General features: G+C 40.9%; 1 protein-coding gene across 1 annotated transcript in view; it reads right to left on the reverse strand.

Annotated features, from left to right (window-relative positions):
• TRPA1 (transient receptor potential cation channel subfamily A member 1) overlaps nucleotides 1-3,692 on the reverse strand; it is a 42,556-nt gene extending 38,864 nt beyond the window's left edge. Inside the window, exons 1-2 of the mRNA XM_039841860.1 lie at nucleotides 3,274-3,692; nucleotides 599-758 (exon numbers count right to left, since the gene is read on the reverse strand). Coding sequence (XP_039697794.1) covers nucleotides 599-758; nucleotides 3,274-3,381 — 268 coding nt within the window. The 5' untranslated portion in view covers nucleotides 3,382-3,692. The remainder of the gene's footprint in view (nucleotides 1-598; nucleotides 759-3,273) is intronic.
• Between the last annotated feature and the right edge of the window lie 10,780 nt (nucleotides 3,693-14,472).

Below are 14,472 nucleotides of genomic sequence, written 5' to 3' on the forward strand. Positions count from 1 at the left end.
ATATTTCCAGGTGGATGTTCCCTGGGCCTTTCAAATCCAGAATGACCGAAACCAAATTCCTTATCCCCTCACAGCTCGTACTCATATTCCTGTTTTCTTTACGCCTCTTCTCTGGATGGTTACGCCTCGTCGCCACCTCACTCCTGACATCTCAGTGGCATCCACCTTTCTTATCTGACTACAGCTGAGTTTCTCAAATGAGGCTATGTGTACGAGGCTGGGGTTGGGGAGTATGCTACATCTTAGCGTGTCAGTTTTGTTCAATGATAAGCAATTTAAGTGTAGAATGACCTCAATGGAAATAGTACAGAAGGGTACATAAACTGTATATGAAATTTTATGACCTACTGGAAAAATTCAAAGAAAACCCGTGCTTGTAACACACACAGTGTTGCACTTGATCTCTGCACTAGCCTTGGCAATATTTCAGTGGAAAAAATTCAGGAACAGTGGCCTGTAGGGAACACCACACTGTGAGTGAGATATTCAGGTCTCTGATAATCCGGAGCTAATCTCTCTTTAGAATAACTTCATACTGCTTTCCCCGATGACTCTAATGGGGTGATGGACAGGCAGCCGTCATTGTACATTTTGTTACCTTCACAAGGAGAGTCACTGACGATCATCTCCATCAGCTCGACTTGACCTTCTTCTGCAGCGTGATGCAAAGCAGAGGCGTCCACATCATCATATTTGCGCAGCTTCTTTTGTTTCTTCATACAGTGATGTAATTCACTTGCGCCTCCTTCAAAAACCACCTGGAAATATATTTCAAGAGTTACCTCAAATGAGCGTAATTGTTCAAGTTATTATCACCCAAAACTATTTATCACGCTTACGGTACGGTAACATTGACAAGTACATTTTAAAAATTATTCGATTTTCTGATTATAAGCTTGTATATGCTGTAGAAATAAAGGCCTTCAGAAAAGTCTTAAAGTAAACGTAAGGGATTCGATCTGAGAAATAATAAGTATAGTGAAAATACAGAGGGCTTCCCATTGCCAGGTGACAATGTACATAAACTCGGGCATGAGGGAGTTTGGTTATAGAAGAAGATTTTCACAAATGCAAGGATTAGGTCCAGGAAGCCACGCTACTGTCCTCTCTTTGGCTTTCCTGCTACGGTCAGCTCCTACCCAGCATTTCCTTCCGCAGACACCCGAGCTGCAATCATACTGAACACTGTCATGTCGCTCACTTGGCCAGTGTCTAGAATGGCTCCCCACTCACATCCCCTGGGGATGCTTATTCCTAACACTGGGGTCCTGCAGCAGGCCAGGTGAGGCCAGGTTCACTTCCTCCTCATCCTGTGCAGGAAGGAAGAGCTGGTGTTATTGTGCCCTTACTTAGGGCTAGACATCAGGACACCGAGAGGTTCCATCATTTGCCCAAAGGCACACAGTAAGTGGCAAAGTCAGGACTTGAACAGGAGGTGCGTGGAACATAGATTTTGGCTGAATGATGAATACTAAAAGCCAACATACGCTAGAAGCTGAAGCTAGAACCACCGTCATACAATGAATGGTGTGATAGAATAAAATAAAGTTTAAGAACGGACTTTGTAGAGTGGCCCAGTATGTTTTGGCACTGTTGGCTGCTGTCACTGGCCTATAAATGTATATTTCCAAACAGACGCTCATGTCCACTTATGTCAGGGGAGGAGCAAGAGCTTTTTGAATGTCTAAATTTTCTCTAACACTTTCTTTTCTTCCTCACGCCCTTTATAGTCTTTATTATGATTGGACTGAAGATGATGTACCATGAATGACATCATATTTCCTCCTAGAAATTTTAAGGTGACAGTGTTGGTATTCTGCTTTTGATTCATTCTCACAAGATATGAATGAATCATATCTTAAAAAGTTCATGACCTAGAGTTAACTTACTAAAAAGTAAATAAATCTTTAAAAATTATTTTATTTTATGTTATTAATGTTACTGTAGCAAACACAGTTTTACAAAAGCCTTCATGCATAAACTTGCCTCTATGATTCTGCCTGGAATTATTATTTAAATTTTATAAATACTTTGGATCAAAAAGTATACTATGTATTTCCTAAAATTAACTAATGCATTCTTTCTTAATATCTATATTAACTGACAATCTATTTCCTTATTCATTTACTAGTAATAACAAAACAAAACAAAACAAAACAGAAAAACCAGACACAACCTAAGTATCCATGGATGCAGAATTGGTTAAATAAAGTATGATACATTCATATGAGGGAATACTATAAAGCTGCTAAAAAGAGTGAGGTACATCTCCAGGTGCTGATTTGAAAAGTATTCTGAAATACCGTTCGTGAGTAAATCAAATTGCAAACCTCTGTGACTTGCCACGTTCGTAAATAAAAAAGCTAGATGCTATGAACGTGTGTGGATGGGTATAAGGGCCCCACCGCCCACTCCCAGAAAATACACGAGGAACTATTAATATGGTTCCACTGTGGAAAGGGGTTTGTCGTGGGGATTCGGAGAGACACTTGTAAAGCTATATTAATATTTAAAAAGAGACTCTCCTGCTGACTATCTGAGGAACCCCAGTGGAGAGTGTTCTGAGCACCTCCAGCCTCTGCCCATAAGGGTGGCGGTAGCTAATGCTGCTTTGGGGTCAACTTTCCCGGGAGCTATAAGAAATGGAAGCCCCATCCTCGTCCTTAGGACCGCCGGAGACCACCTACCCATTTTCAAAGGGTCTCCGCCTCCAAGGAGGCCCCGGCGCCCCACCCCCGGAGGATTCGCCAGCCCTGCCGGTGCTGTGGCGCTTCCCTTGCCAGACGCTGGGTTCTGTTTTACTCCGTGGGACAAGGGCGCCCCTCACCGCCGACGCACCTCTGGAACCCGACTACCAGAGACAGCCATTAACTGTTTGGTTCGGGATAAAATCTACAGAAAGGCCTAGCGACACAGCACATGCTACAAGCGTCCTGATTACAGGCACTTGCCTGATTCTGCCCAATGCCAAGGGTACTTTCGGGGTGGGTCTCCCCAGACGACCGCGGCCATCCACCAGCTAGAAGAGGTCGAACGCAGCCGGCACCGTGGGGGCGCCTTAGGAGCGCGACTCTCAGCCCCCCACATTCCGAGGGACCCCTCGTGCACCGCGCACACCCGCAGCCGTCAGCGCTCATCCCGCCGCGCTGCCCGCGCTCGCGCCCCGGGCATGCCCGCGTCGAAACCTCGGACCAGCGCGGGCGAAGCGAAGAGGAGCCGAGCCCCGCACCCCCGCCCGGCCCTCGCCCGCCCGGCCGCTGGCGCCCCCGGTACCTGGAACGAGTCCCTGGAGTCGTGCACCCCGTCCTCCACGCCCTGGTAGACGACGTCCGCGGGCGCCTTCTCCGCGGGGCGCAGCATCCTCCGCAGGCTGCGCTTCATTGAGCCCACTCCGGACGCCACCTGCTTGGCACGGGCACCTGGGGCGACAGAGCGCGGTGAGCCGGCGTCCGAGCCCGGGGCTGCGGAGAGCTCGCCGTGCGTGAGGCCGGGAGGACTTCTGCCAGGACTGCTCGGGCCTCGGCTACTTGTAGCGCAGGAAAGAGGAGGGGCGCAGTGGGCGGCAGGGATGCGGGCTCGCGGCCCCGCGCACCGAGCGGGCAGCCGTGCGGTCTGCACCCGGCTTGGTACAAGGCGCGGTTCGCCTGTCCCTCCCGCCCGCGCCACCCAGTCAAGACGTCAGGTCATGGTGCATCCAGCTCTTAGAAACACTAAGAGTCTCCACAGCCCCCCGCCCCGCCCGCCCCACACTCATGGGAAGGGGAGTCGGGGATAAGAGAGAATAACTGGGTACATAGGAAAGATTTTAATTTTTTAAAATTAAAAACCGCTGCGCCTGGATTTCCCATGCCCATTTCATTTTAGAAACCTCTTTGATTTGGATATAAGGTTTTCAGGAAAACTTCTATTTTCTAACGGAAGGCCCCACTTCCTGTGGCTAACAGGTCCCACAGGTCTCATTTCCTGTAGATAACAATATCAGCCCCCCTCAGGGTTTGATTTTTCACAATGGCTAATAAAATGACTGTTTAGGTTAAACATGGGCCATGTTGCCTGTTTACCGTCCGCTTTGTTTGACAGGCTTATCTTCATGGCCCTGCCCTGCCTTTATTAATGAACAGCAGAGGTGGCAATCGTGCAGCGGAAGGTGTGTCCTTGCCATGGGCGAGGCTAGTTCTACATTTAGGTACAGAGGTTCCATTGCCGCAGGACAGTGGAACCCTTAAAACTGTTGCCACTGTGTTTAGGCCAAAAGGTTAGAAAGCACCAAAGTTCCTTCCAAGGCTGATACACTTTGTGCAGGAGAAAACTTAGCTTTGCCAGTCTTTTATCTGGACAATCTGTGTGCTCCTTTAAGGCCTTGGACTGTCATATTCACCTGGTGATCTACAGCACCTGTCTCCAGCACCTGACACGGCATGGATCCAGACTCTGGCATAGAGCCCACTCTAAGTAAAGGTAGGTGGACTGCCTGGCATGGGGGCCGCCCTGGGCTGAACTCAAGGGTGGGTAGAGAGGGCATGATGATGTTGAGGAACTGAGAAGGTCCTCCAAAACCTTCCAATGGACATGGCAGGTTGCCATCAATTTTGGAATTCCTTAGAAAAATAATATTGAAGTTATCTCCAATCATCAACTCACGTGGCCTGCGGAAAGATCGGTGAAGGATACAGTGTTCAAGTTTATTACCATCTGCACAGATTTTCCATCAATATCTGTATTCAGGGAGGACAGACCAAGGATCAGCTGCACACCTTCCTATTATTTAGTTGAAGTAGGTAATGCATTTGGAAAAACCAATAAAGAATCAGAGGGATGGGGAAAGAGAAAAGCTTTTGAGTCACTGCTGTCTGCTGGCACTTTACATCTGTTAGGTCTTCATTGTAAAAAGGAAATGCCTCTGAGGAATATTAAGAGTTTCTTCTTGTTACCTTCAGTTTACTTTGATCAATTGCTTTTCTCCTAACACTTAGCTAAAAAGGGTCACTAAGGCAAAAAAGGGAATAAAGAAGAGTCTGTAGGGGTCATTCTGGAGGCTGGGTAGAGGGCATGCTTTGGTGGGAAGCACCGGGTGGCTGTGTTGGCCTTGAGAGAGGAACGTGGGCTTCCTTTTTAAAGTTACTGCAAGTCCTGGTTTTAAAATGTGTAATGTAGACAGGAACGAGATGGTAGTCAGCATTTTATAGTCGAGATCTTATTCCCTTTGAAGTTTAATTATTGATGGAGAGTAGTGGAATGCAATATTTCTACACCAATTTTAATGTCGAAATAGGGATAACATTAGAGAAAATAAACTTTTTAAGAAAATTGCAGAAGGAAATTTTTACTTTTAAATTACTTTTTGATATTACAGAGAACTTTAAGAAAATGAAAAAAATGATGAGGATTTTATTTCAATTCCAAAAAAACCCTAAATTATCAAAATCATTTTAAGTGATTTTGTTTCTTGCATTTAAAAATTGCATCTATTTGTTCACAAATTTATTACAGAAATTGTTATTTTTTAAAAATACCATTAATCCAAATGTATTATTCGTAACATCTATAACTGGAGGTAAAACTATTTGGTTACGTTACCTTAAGTGCCTTAACTCAATAATATAATGGAAGGATCCAATAAACCCACTAAGGAACAGAAAGTTTGTATTGTGTCTTTTTAAAAATATCGAAAAATTCACCTTGATGTGTGGACAGTGTGATGATTTTTAGTACATTTATACAATTTTACAACTATCTCCACAATCTCAATGGGGAATTTTTATTGTTCACTTGTTCCTTACTCAGTGGTCAGTCACCTCTAATCAAGTGATTTTCTTTTCCTTTGGGAAATTTTTTTCCATTTTATTTAGTATCATCATTTATTCCTACATAGGTTAGGCATCTTTTCATAGTGAGCAATAGAAAAATGCAACTTAAACTGGCTTAACCAAAAGTGGAATCCATCGGCTTACAGAACTAAAAAGACCTGCGGTATGATTAGCTGGCCTAAGACAGGGGTCCCCAACCCCTGGGCCGAGGACTCGTACCTGTCCATGTCCTGTTAGGAACCGGGTGGCACAGCAGGAGGTGAGCAGCCAGCAAGCGAGCTAAGCTTCATCTGTATTTGCAGCCGCTCCCCAGCGCTACCCAGCATCACCGCCTCACCTTCCCCTCGGATCATCAGGCATTAGATACTCTTAGGAGCACTGGTTCCTGGGGCCAAAAAGGTTGGGGACCTCTGGCTTAAGACACAGATTGATCTGGGGCTGCGTTATCAAAGCTATGTCTCTTTTTCCTTCTATCTCTTTTTTTCATCGAGAGAGAAATTTCTCTACTTATTCAAAGGCTTCTCGACATCACCTGTCTGAAATCTTCTGAATTTATGACCATTGATAAGATCACCAAATTTTATACCAGCTCTACAAAATATCGTATCTCGTTGGCTCTAATTGGGTTATAAGTTCAATATCTTAGCCAGTCACCATAGCCAGAAAAACAGTGATCCGATTATCCAGATCTGAGTGCTGCCCTCTGTGAGAGTCAGACTTGGTGCCAACTTTGCCCAGATTGCATGAACTCAGAATAGGGAAAAGATGGTTTCCATCACTCTGACAGAAATTGGAGCACAGCTGGCAAAAAGAAGGAGGAATTAGTGCTACCTCCACCTGGAAGCACATATATTTATGTATTTTCTTTCTGTTTGCTTTTCTGGGTACATATTAAAATTTCCTAATCCATTTTCCTTGCACCTTAACCTTACTAATATTTTTTTTTACTTCTTTTTCCTTTTATTCTGTATTATGAGAAAATTCTTTGACTTGATCATCCAGATCACTATTTTGTTCTTCAGTTATGTCCATCTATCAAGTTTTTTTTTTTTTAATTTCCTAAAGAAATTTTTATTTCAAAATCTTTGGTTGAGTCTCTGTAAATGTAACATATTCTTACATGTTTCTTTTATTCTGAAGTCCTGATCTGCTGGTCCTATGAACCTCCTTTTCTCTTTATAATAGTGTTAGTTTCCTTCAAATGTTGAAGAATCCTTGTCTGCTCATTTTGGTGTATCCACTCATTTGCCTCTTCTGTTTCCCAAAGTCAGTCTCTGGTGATCGTGCGGGAGAGGCCAGATGTGTTTCTGGGAGGGCTGTGCAGTGTGCCTTAGCATCGTTTCTGAGCACGGCAGCTCCTGTCCATGCTGGAACGATGCTCTGTCATGAGGATCCATTGCCCCCTCTCTGTTTTAGCCAATGGGCAAACACCTTTGCTGCCTGCTGCTCAGTATAAATCAGGAAGGGGAGAGATGCTTAGTAGCCTCACTCTGATACTGCTCCCCAAGTAATAACACTGTGAGGAACGCTTGCAGACCATCTCTGTATCCCTGTGGTCACTGGCTCCTCCATCATTCTTCCCTTCACAGTATTTTTACCTTATGTTTACCTTAAGTTTTCCTTTGTTTTTGTATCTCTGTAGATCTGGTCCTGCCTTCCATATTTCCAGAATTCTTTACCATTTCTAGACTGTTAGTGGCATTGTTTTTTTTGTTTGTTTGTTTGTTTTCTCTCCTTGGTTTGAATTTACTCTTTATTACTTTTTTTTTTTTTCCTTTTCCTAGGATTTCAGATGGGAAGGAAGGTAGATTGTAATTTTTAAAAATTCTGCCTGTTTCTGCTGAGTTGCATAGAAAGGAGAAAATTTTAATATAGCATGTCTTGAAATATTTAAGTTATATTAGAAAAGGACGGGGTCAGGAAGAAGGGAGGAAACTCATGTTCTTAAGATTCTACTACTCGGTCGTGTTGCTAGTTTGGTGACAACTGAGTTTCAGATGAAAAATTCTACTTACTGTGGATAAACAGTGAGATAAATTACACACACACACTACTGTGGACACCAATGAACTGCTGTTTTTCTACCTGGAAATCAGAGAAACTTGATGTACTTTGCTACATAGAAACCTGAAGCAGATTCTGTCCCGTCGACTTTCCACAAGACCAACTGATATACACAGGCTGTCCAAGCCAGCACCATTCCCAGGGCCCTTGGCAACCATGGTCTTGAGAGATTATTAGAACAATTAATAAAATGGAAATCTGATAATGTTATTTAAAATATCAAATATACAAAAGCTAATTAAGTTGGCCCTCTAGGTAAGGAAAACCTTGCTAAGAGTCAATTCTGTCATGGCAGATAGTATTTCAAATTTTAGAATAAAGTAAGGTATATAAATTTTTATTTTATTTGTATTAAGTTCTTACAAACTTACACATATATTTTATTCCTTAACTTAATCATATGACTAAATTAATCTTTATGCTGTTAATTTCTAACTACTTAACCTGAAGCAAGATCCAAAATTTTGATAGAATTAACTTTACATTGTGAATTTTTATTTCTAACTAATAAGAAGGAATAACCAAAATTTAAAATATGTTTTCATGCTATGTGCCAGGCCTCTCAGTGAATTCTGGACAACCATAGTACAAACAATTCAAATGGAATTAGGTATAAAATAAAGCTGTATTTCATCCAATCCACAGTGGGAACTAGATCAGGCTGAAACTAAATAACATCAAATATAAAATGAGAATATATATCCCTTACAGTTGAAACTCAAACTGTCATTTCAGTCACATAACTAGTATTACAATTAAACTAATTTCTTATGTCAGAAACTGACTCATCTAACATTTGAAATATATGAATTATCCTTTAAAAATATGAAAGCTGTAAGATAATGAATAAAAACTATGCCTACCTTTATTCAAGGAAATTGACATCCTGTTTCTGATGTTATGCAGGCAAAAATATCCAAGGAGAGAACTGTTCCTTTTCTCACACAATCAATAGGTTGGATCCACTTTTATAGTCCCACGTAATTATACAAGGGGTGGTTCATCCTAAGAGTCAATATTGTATCTTTTTATTAGACTACATAATGTAAATGATGGAACATTAAGTTTTCATATCTTAAGCTTTAAAATTTGATTACTGGCTAGTGAAAAGGAATCACCTAATTTAATTACTGCATGTAAGTTTATCTCACCTACACGGCCCCTTTACAATGCAGTACCACAAATCAAAATAGTTAATAGATAGCCTGAGGAGAATTATCTAGCTTTTGCAAAAAACTAGCTACCATCCTACTGAATAAAAGACAGAGTCCCAAGAAAAGTAAATGAAGGATTGCGGCATTGTCATTTACTTGTTACGTTCTGTTTATTCCAGTAAATTGGGGATAATATTGAGTTTTCCAACAGAAAATTATCCAAAATAAAATGTGACATATGACTCATTCCATAAGCATGTATCTGTATCTACCGCAGATACAATTTGAAGAAAAATAAATCTCTAAAGAGAGTAAATAACAGATTAGCTTGTGAAAGCTGTAATTTTTTTAAATTAAGCTCACTTTGGACGTCAGATATGACGACTGGATTAAAGATGTCCCATCTGATAGGCTCTCTGTTTTCTGTCCCTAAAACATTTTTATTCACTCATTCAGTTATTAATTCAGAAACATTTATTGAGCAGTAACTCATACTAGGTAGGCTAACTGCTATAATAAGAGTTGGTACCTCAATCATATAAAGTCTAAAATAGGTATCCTTAATCAGCCAGAAACTTTTCTTCAAGCGGTGGCTGAGACCAAGGACCCTACCATATAGTGACTATCTTCATTTCCCAGCTTCCCATGTTGCCCTGTTCTTGTGTATCAAGGCATGGAGCTCTGGGGACGGCAAAGGAGGCTGGGAAATGTAGTGCCTAGGAGGACGAGGCCATGCGCCTGTTGGTAGTCCCCTCTGCAGGTGCCGTGGGACCAGAGCTGTGGGTGGGAGGTTGGTCAGGGAAGGCGCTCGGAAGGAAGCAGAGCCCATCTAATTCCATGATTAGTAGCAAACCAGGAAAAAATTAGGGTGCCGAGGGAAGATGCACGTGAGCAAGATCATTCTAAATGGAAGAGCATGTGCAAATCATGCAAGTGAGAGAGGGCTGTGAAATTCAGGAAGAGACCAGAGAAAGGAAAAAGTGGGGTTTGTTCAGAGACAAAGGAAGAGGAAAAGATTCCATCACCCAGAAAGCCATGAAATGAGAGCTTCAAAATGGTAGAAAAATCTAACTTTGCAAAATCTGCAAAATAGTAAAGAAAATAAGGACCAAAAAGTATCCTTTCAATATGGAAACTAGAATCTCACCGGTGACCTTGCTAAGAGCAGTATGAGAATTTAAATCTACTATTGATTAATAATAAGCATTTCAGTAGCATTGAGAGTGATAAAACGTCACATTTGTTATAACAAATAATAGTACAGCTTACTTTAGTGTTTAAGTGTTTCAGTTATAGATAGAAAGGGCTTTGATCATTATCACAGTGATGCTGGGCAAAGTTTAAAATGAATCTGATTGCATTCTGAATATGAAAAAATTATCTCTAGTACAGAACTACTGAAGCCCCAGCTCTGATGTTTCTCCATGGGAAGACTTTCATCTGTGCCTACATTTGTTCAGAAATTTGATGACGATAATGCACATGGTAATTATTACTAAAACATCATGCTGAGCATTGCAGTTTGCCCTCATGTTTTCAATAATTCAATATCAAAATGATCGAAAATGATACTATAAGTAAGAGTGATGACTCGTGGCATTTATAACAACAAAATTTCAAGGTTTACTGAATCAGAAAGGATTTTTTAAACCTTCATACTGAACAATAATATTCTTCAGTTATTAGTTAGTTGTCAAAATAAATATTTCAGTAACAGACATTTCATATGTGGTACAAAATCACCGAAGGAGGGAAGAGGAACGGCTTGTAGAAAATTAGCAAAACTGGAATTGGTAGAATAGAAAATTGTGGTTTTACTAAGAAAATAACCTCTCAAAAATTAAAACGAAATCCTACATTATCTGCAATAACAAAATCTCAAAGAACTAAAAGTGACTCAGAAATTCACCTATTGAATAGATTTGGTTATACAAACACTGATCCACTTAAGAACTGAAATGGTGTTTTCTCACTAAATATTCTATGAGAAGCTCAATAGTTTGAGTGGAGGATGACCTGTGTTTATTTTAAATTTATAAGATCATAAAATTATAATATTAGAAAAAAAAGAAAGCTGTCTTTTAAGTTTGATTGGGGTGTGTGTGTGTGTGTGTGTGTGTGTGTGTGTGTGTGTGTACCAGGGATGAAGTAAATACAATAGTCTTGTATTACAAAGTCAAGCAACTATAGACCAGTATAGAGAACACTTCAAAAGCTGGTCCGTTTCCCCTATAGAAAATCAGCAAACCCACTTCCAAATTACCATCTATCCACAGATTTCACAAATCCTCTGCTGAACGACCTTTCCAGGCCAAGAGACTGAAACAAAGTCATGCAATGACATAGAATTTAAAGTAAGAGAACCAAGGTTCGGGTCCCAACCTGCCATCTGGCAGTTTTGTAACCTTAGGTTGGTCATTTAATTTCTCTGAATTTCTTATCTCTTAAGCACAAAATAGAACTAATAAAACTAATTTCACTAGGGTTATATTAGAAACAAATTAGACAACATAAGAGGAAATGTTATTAAACTATTAAGTGCTATATAGCTCAATCATCTGGGTTTTACGAGCAGTATCACAAAATGCTTATTTATTATGCTGATGACCATTTCAGTAATATGAGAAAGCATTAGGAGCACAGCGCAAGAAAGAACATTTACGGGCCTTTCAGGTGGAGAAACATTAAATCTTGAACTCTTCTAAAGTCACAGCTGCTTTATTGTGGTTCTTGGAAATAAGACAAACCTTTGGGGAAATGACTACGGAGTAATTTTTAATTGAATCACTGTAATAAAAGAGAAATAATGCTTTCTGCTCCCTCTTTATTTCAGAGTCACCAAGATACTTATAGTAATTACTGGACACTGTTCACTATATTGATGGCTCACATTTATTAATAATCACAATGAGCCAGGTTTCATACTTATCATCTCATTTAAGTGCTTTCCATTTATTATCTCATTGAATTTCCATGACAATGTATGAAATAGGTCCTCTATTTTCCTCATGTGTGAAATGAGGAAATCAAGGCACACAGCAGGGAAGCGACTTCCCCAAAGTCGACGTATCATGGTTTCTCCTTCTGTAGTTTCAGTTACTCGCGGTCAATGGCAGTCTGAAGATACTCAATGGAAAACTCCGGAACTAAACAATTCGTAAGTTTTAAATCGCACATCCTTCTGAGGAGAGTGATGAAATCTCGCGTTGTCTTGCTCCGTCCCACCCCGGACGTGACTCATCCTTTACTGGGCATCTCCCCGCCATCTTGGCTAAACAGATCCGGTCCCGCAGTGCCTGGCTTCAAGCCACCCTCACGGTGCGGTCACTGTGTCACATCGCCTGTGTCCTTCACCTCCCTTCACCTCATCGCGTCGGGGCTGAGTTAGCTCACGTCGTCACGAGAAGGGTGAGTACCGTTCAGTGAGATATGTTGAGAGAGAGAGAGACCACATTCACGTAACTTTGATTATAGGGTATGAGACTTCATGATTGTTATATTTTCTATTAGTTATTGTTGTTAATCTCATACTGTTCCAGATTTATAAATTAAACTTTATCATAGGTATGCACGTATAGAAAAAAACAGTATGCGTGGGGTTCGGTACTATCCGCGGTTTCAGGCATCCACTGGGGAGTCTCAGAAGTACCCCGCCCCCCCCCAGGATAAGGGGGTACTACTGTATGTGGCTTTCAAGGACTTTTAGAGGTAGAGATTCTGTAACATCTTCGGTTGTCGATTCGAACATTTAATAATCCCCATGCGCCTACAAATTGCCTCACCTACCCCCTTCATTACTCTACTCATGTAATTATTATTTTCATCTGTAAACACTGAGACTTGATAGTCTGATTCATGCTGACTGTGCTCAACAAATACTTCCAAATTGCCTGCCCAAGAGGAAATCCTTCCAGATATAAATTTCCTGTGTTGTGGTTAAAGAAAACAAAAACAAAATTACAATTACTCACTTGCTCAGTACGGTACAGTATTAATCCAGATTAATGGACAGATCGTCGATCACCCCCATAGGAGGAGCCCGAAGGAGATAACTAGCTAATCTCTAATAAAGACCAGGGTAAATATAATTGTCCTCCTAAAATTCACTTCCCTACTATTAAAAATACCAAGGGAAATACCAGTTTTCCTGTATATCTAACAACAGTATAAAATAAATCTCAGTGTACACATTGAGATAAAATAGTGCAGTGAATACATGGCCAAACATTACTCTCCTATTTTAAATGATACAGTCATTCAATTAACATTTGCTGAAGACGCTTTAGTCTTGGTACTGGAGATCTAAAAAAGGAAGACACGGTTTCTGGCTTGAAGACCTTCTTTTAGAGAGAAAAGGTTATAAGGTGCTTTACAGGAGTCAAGAGATGGTGGAAAAGGCCTTTCAGGGAGAAGAGACAGCACGGCCAAAGGCTTGAGGTCCTGAAAGTCTGGAATAACTTTTTCAGTATTCTTGGAGCATAAAACTTACAGGTGAGTGGCTGCGTAGGTAGGTAGTGAGCTTGTTAAGGGCTCTCTCATCTTATAGGTTGTGTGAGACTCCAAAAGGGTAGGGTGACATTCAGTTTGCTATATGAGGCTGAAGAGAAGTATTCACTCAAAGTACAGTCGAGACCCTCAAAATAAATGAAATCAACCAAAATGAATAAGTAGAACAAAGATTGCAAGACAAGGTCATATCATAAATGAGTAGGGATTTAAATGGTGGAGAAAGAAAAAATACTGTGCAAGTGAGTAACATAAATCAAAGTGGCAAACTTGGGAGCCCGCGTCCTTTCTAATGCCCTGCTACTCACAGTGCGGTCCAGGGACTGTCAGCATTGATATGTCCTTGTTTGTTAGAAACGCAGAGCTTCAAGCCCAGCCCAAGACTCCCAGCTATGCTCGGGGACACTAAAGTTTGGAAAGCACTAGTCTAAAAGGCGCAGTTGTTTTCCGGCTCCAGGTAATGGTTTTGATGTGGGAATGTGGCCTGGCTTTGCCAAATGTTGTCTTGATTTTCTGTAAAGTTGTCTCATCACTATTTTAGTGTTGTTTCTGAGTCACAAGGGTGTCTGGCCCTATGAAGAAATGAAAACATCAGGAAAACTATCTTAGCAAATGAAATAAATATTTGGGCAGAATGTAAACTCAGATGTGTTTGTTCCAGAATGGTAACGGCCATATAATTCCATCTTCATTTGTTGAGTTTTTTGTTCTTTCGGTGGACTTTTGTGCTATCTTTTGGGATTCTTTGATATATTTTCACGGTGTTATTTTGATTTCAGGAAAATAACTTAGCGATCTGGTATATAAAGATGAAATGTCGTCAGATGTGCGCATGCATTTAATTATTTTTGTGCGGTGGTGATGAACTTGCTTTCATCTATTCACCCTCCTTTCCACGGATTCCTTGTAGTGTTATTGTAGGATTGAAAATATCTGCTCAA

Source organism: Pteropus medius, unplaced genomic scaffold (assembly GCF_902729225.1).
Source record: "Pteropus medius unplaced genomic scaffold, Ma_sr-lr_union100, whole genome shotgun sequence".
Classification (NCBI taxonomy): Eukaryota; Metazoa; Chordata; class Mammalia; order Chiroptera; family Pteropodidae; genus Pteropus; species Pteropus medius.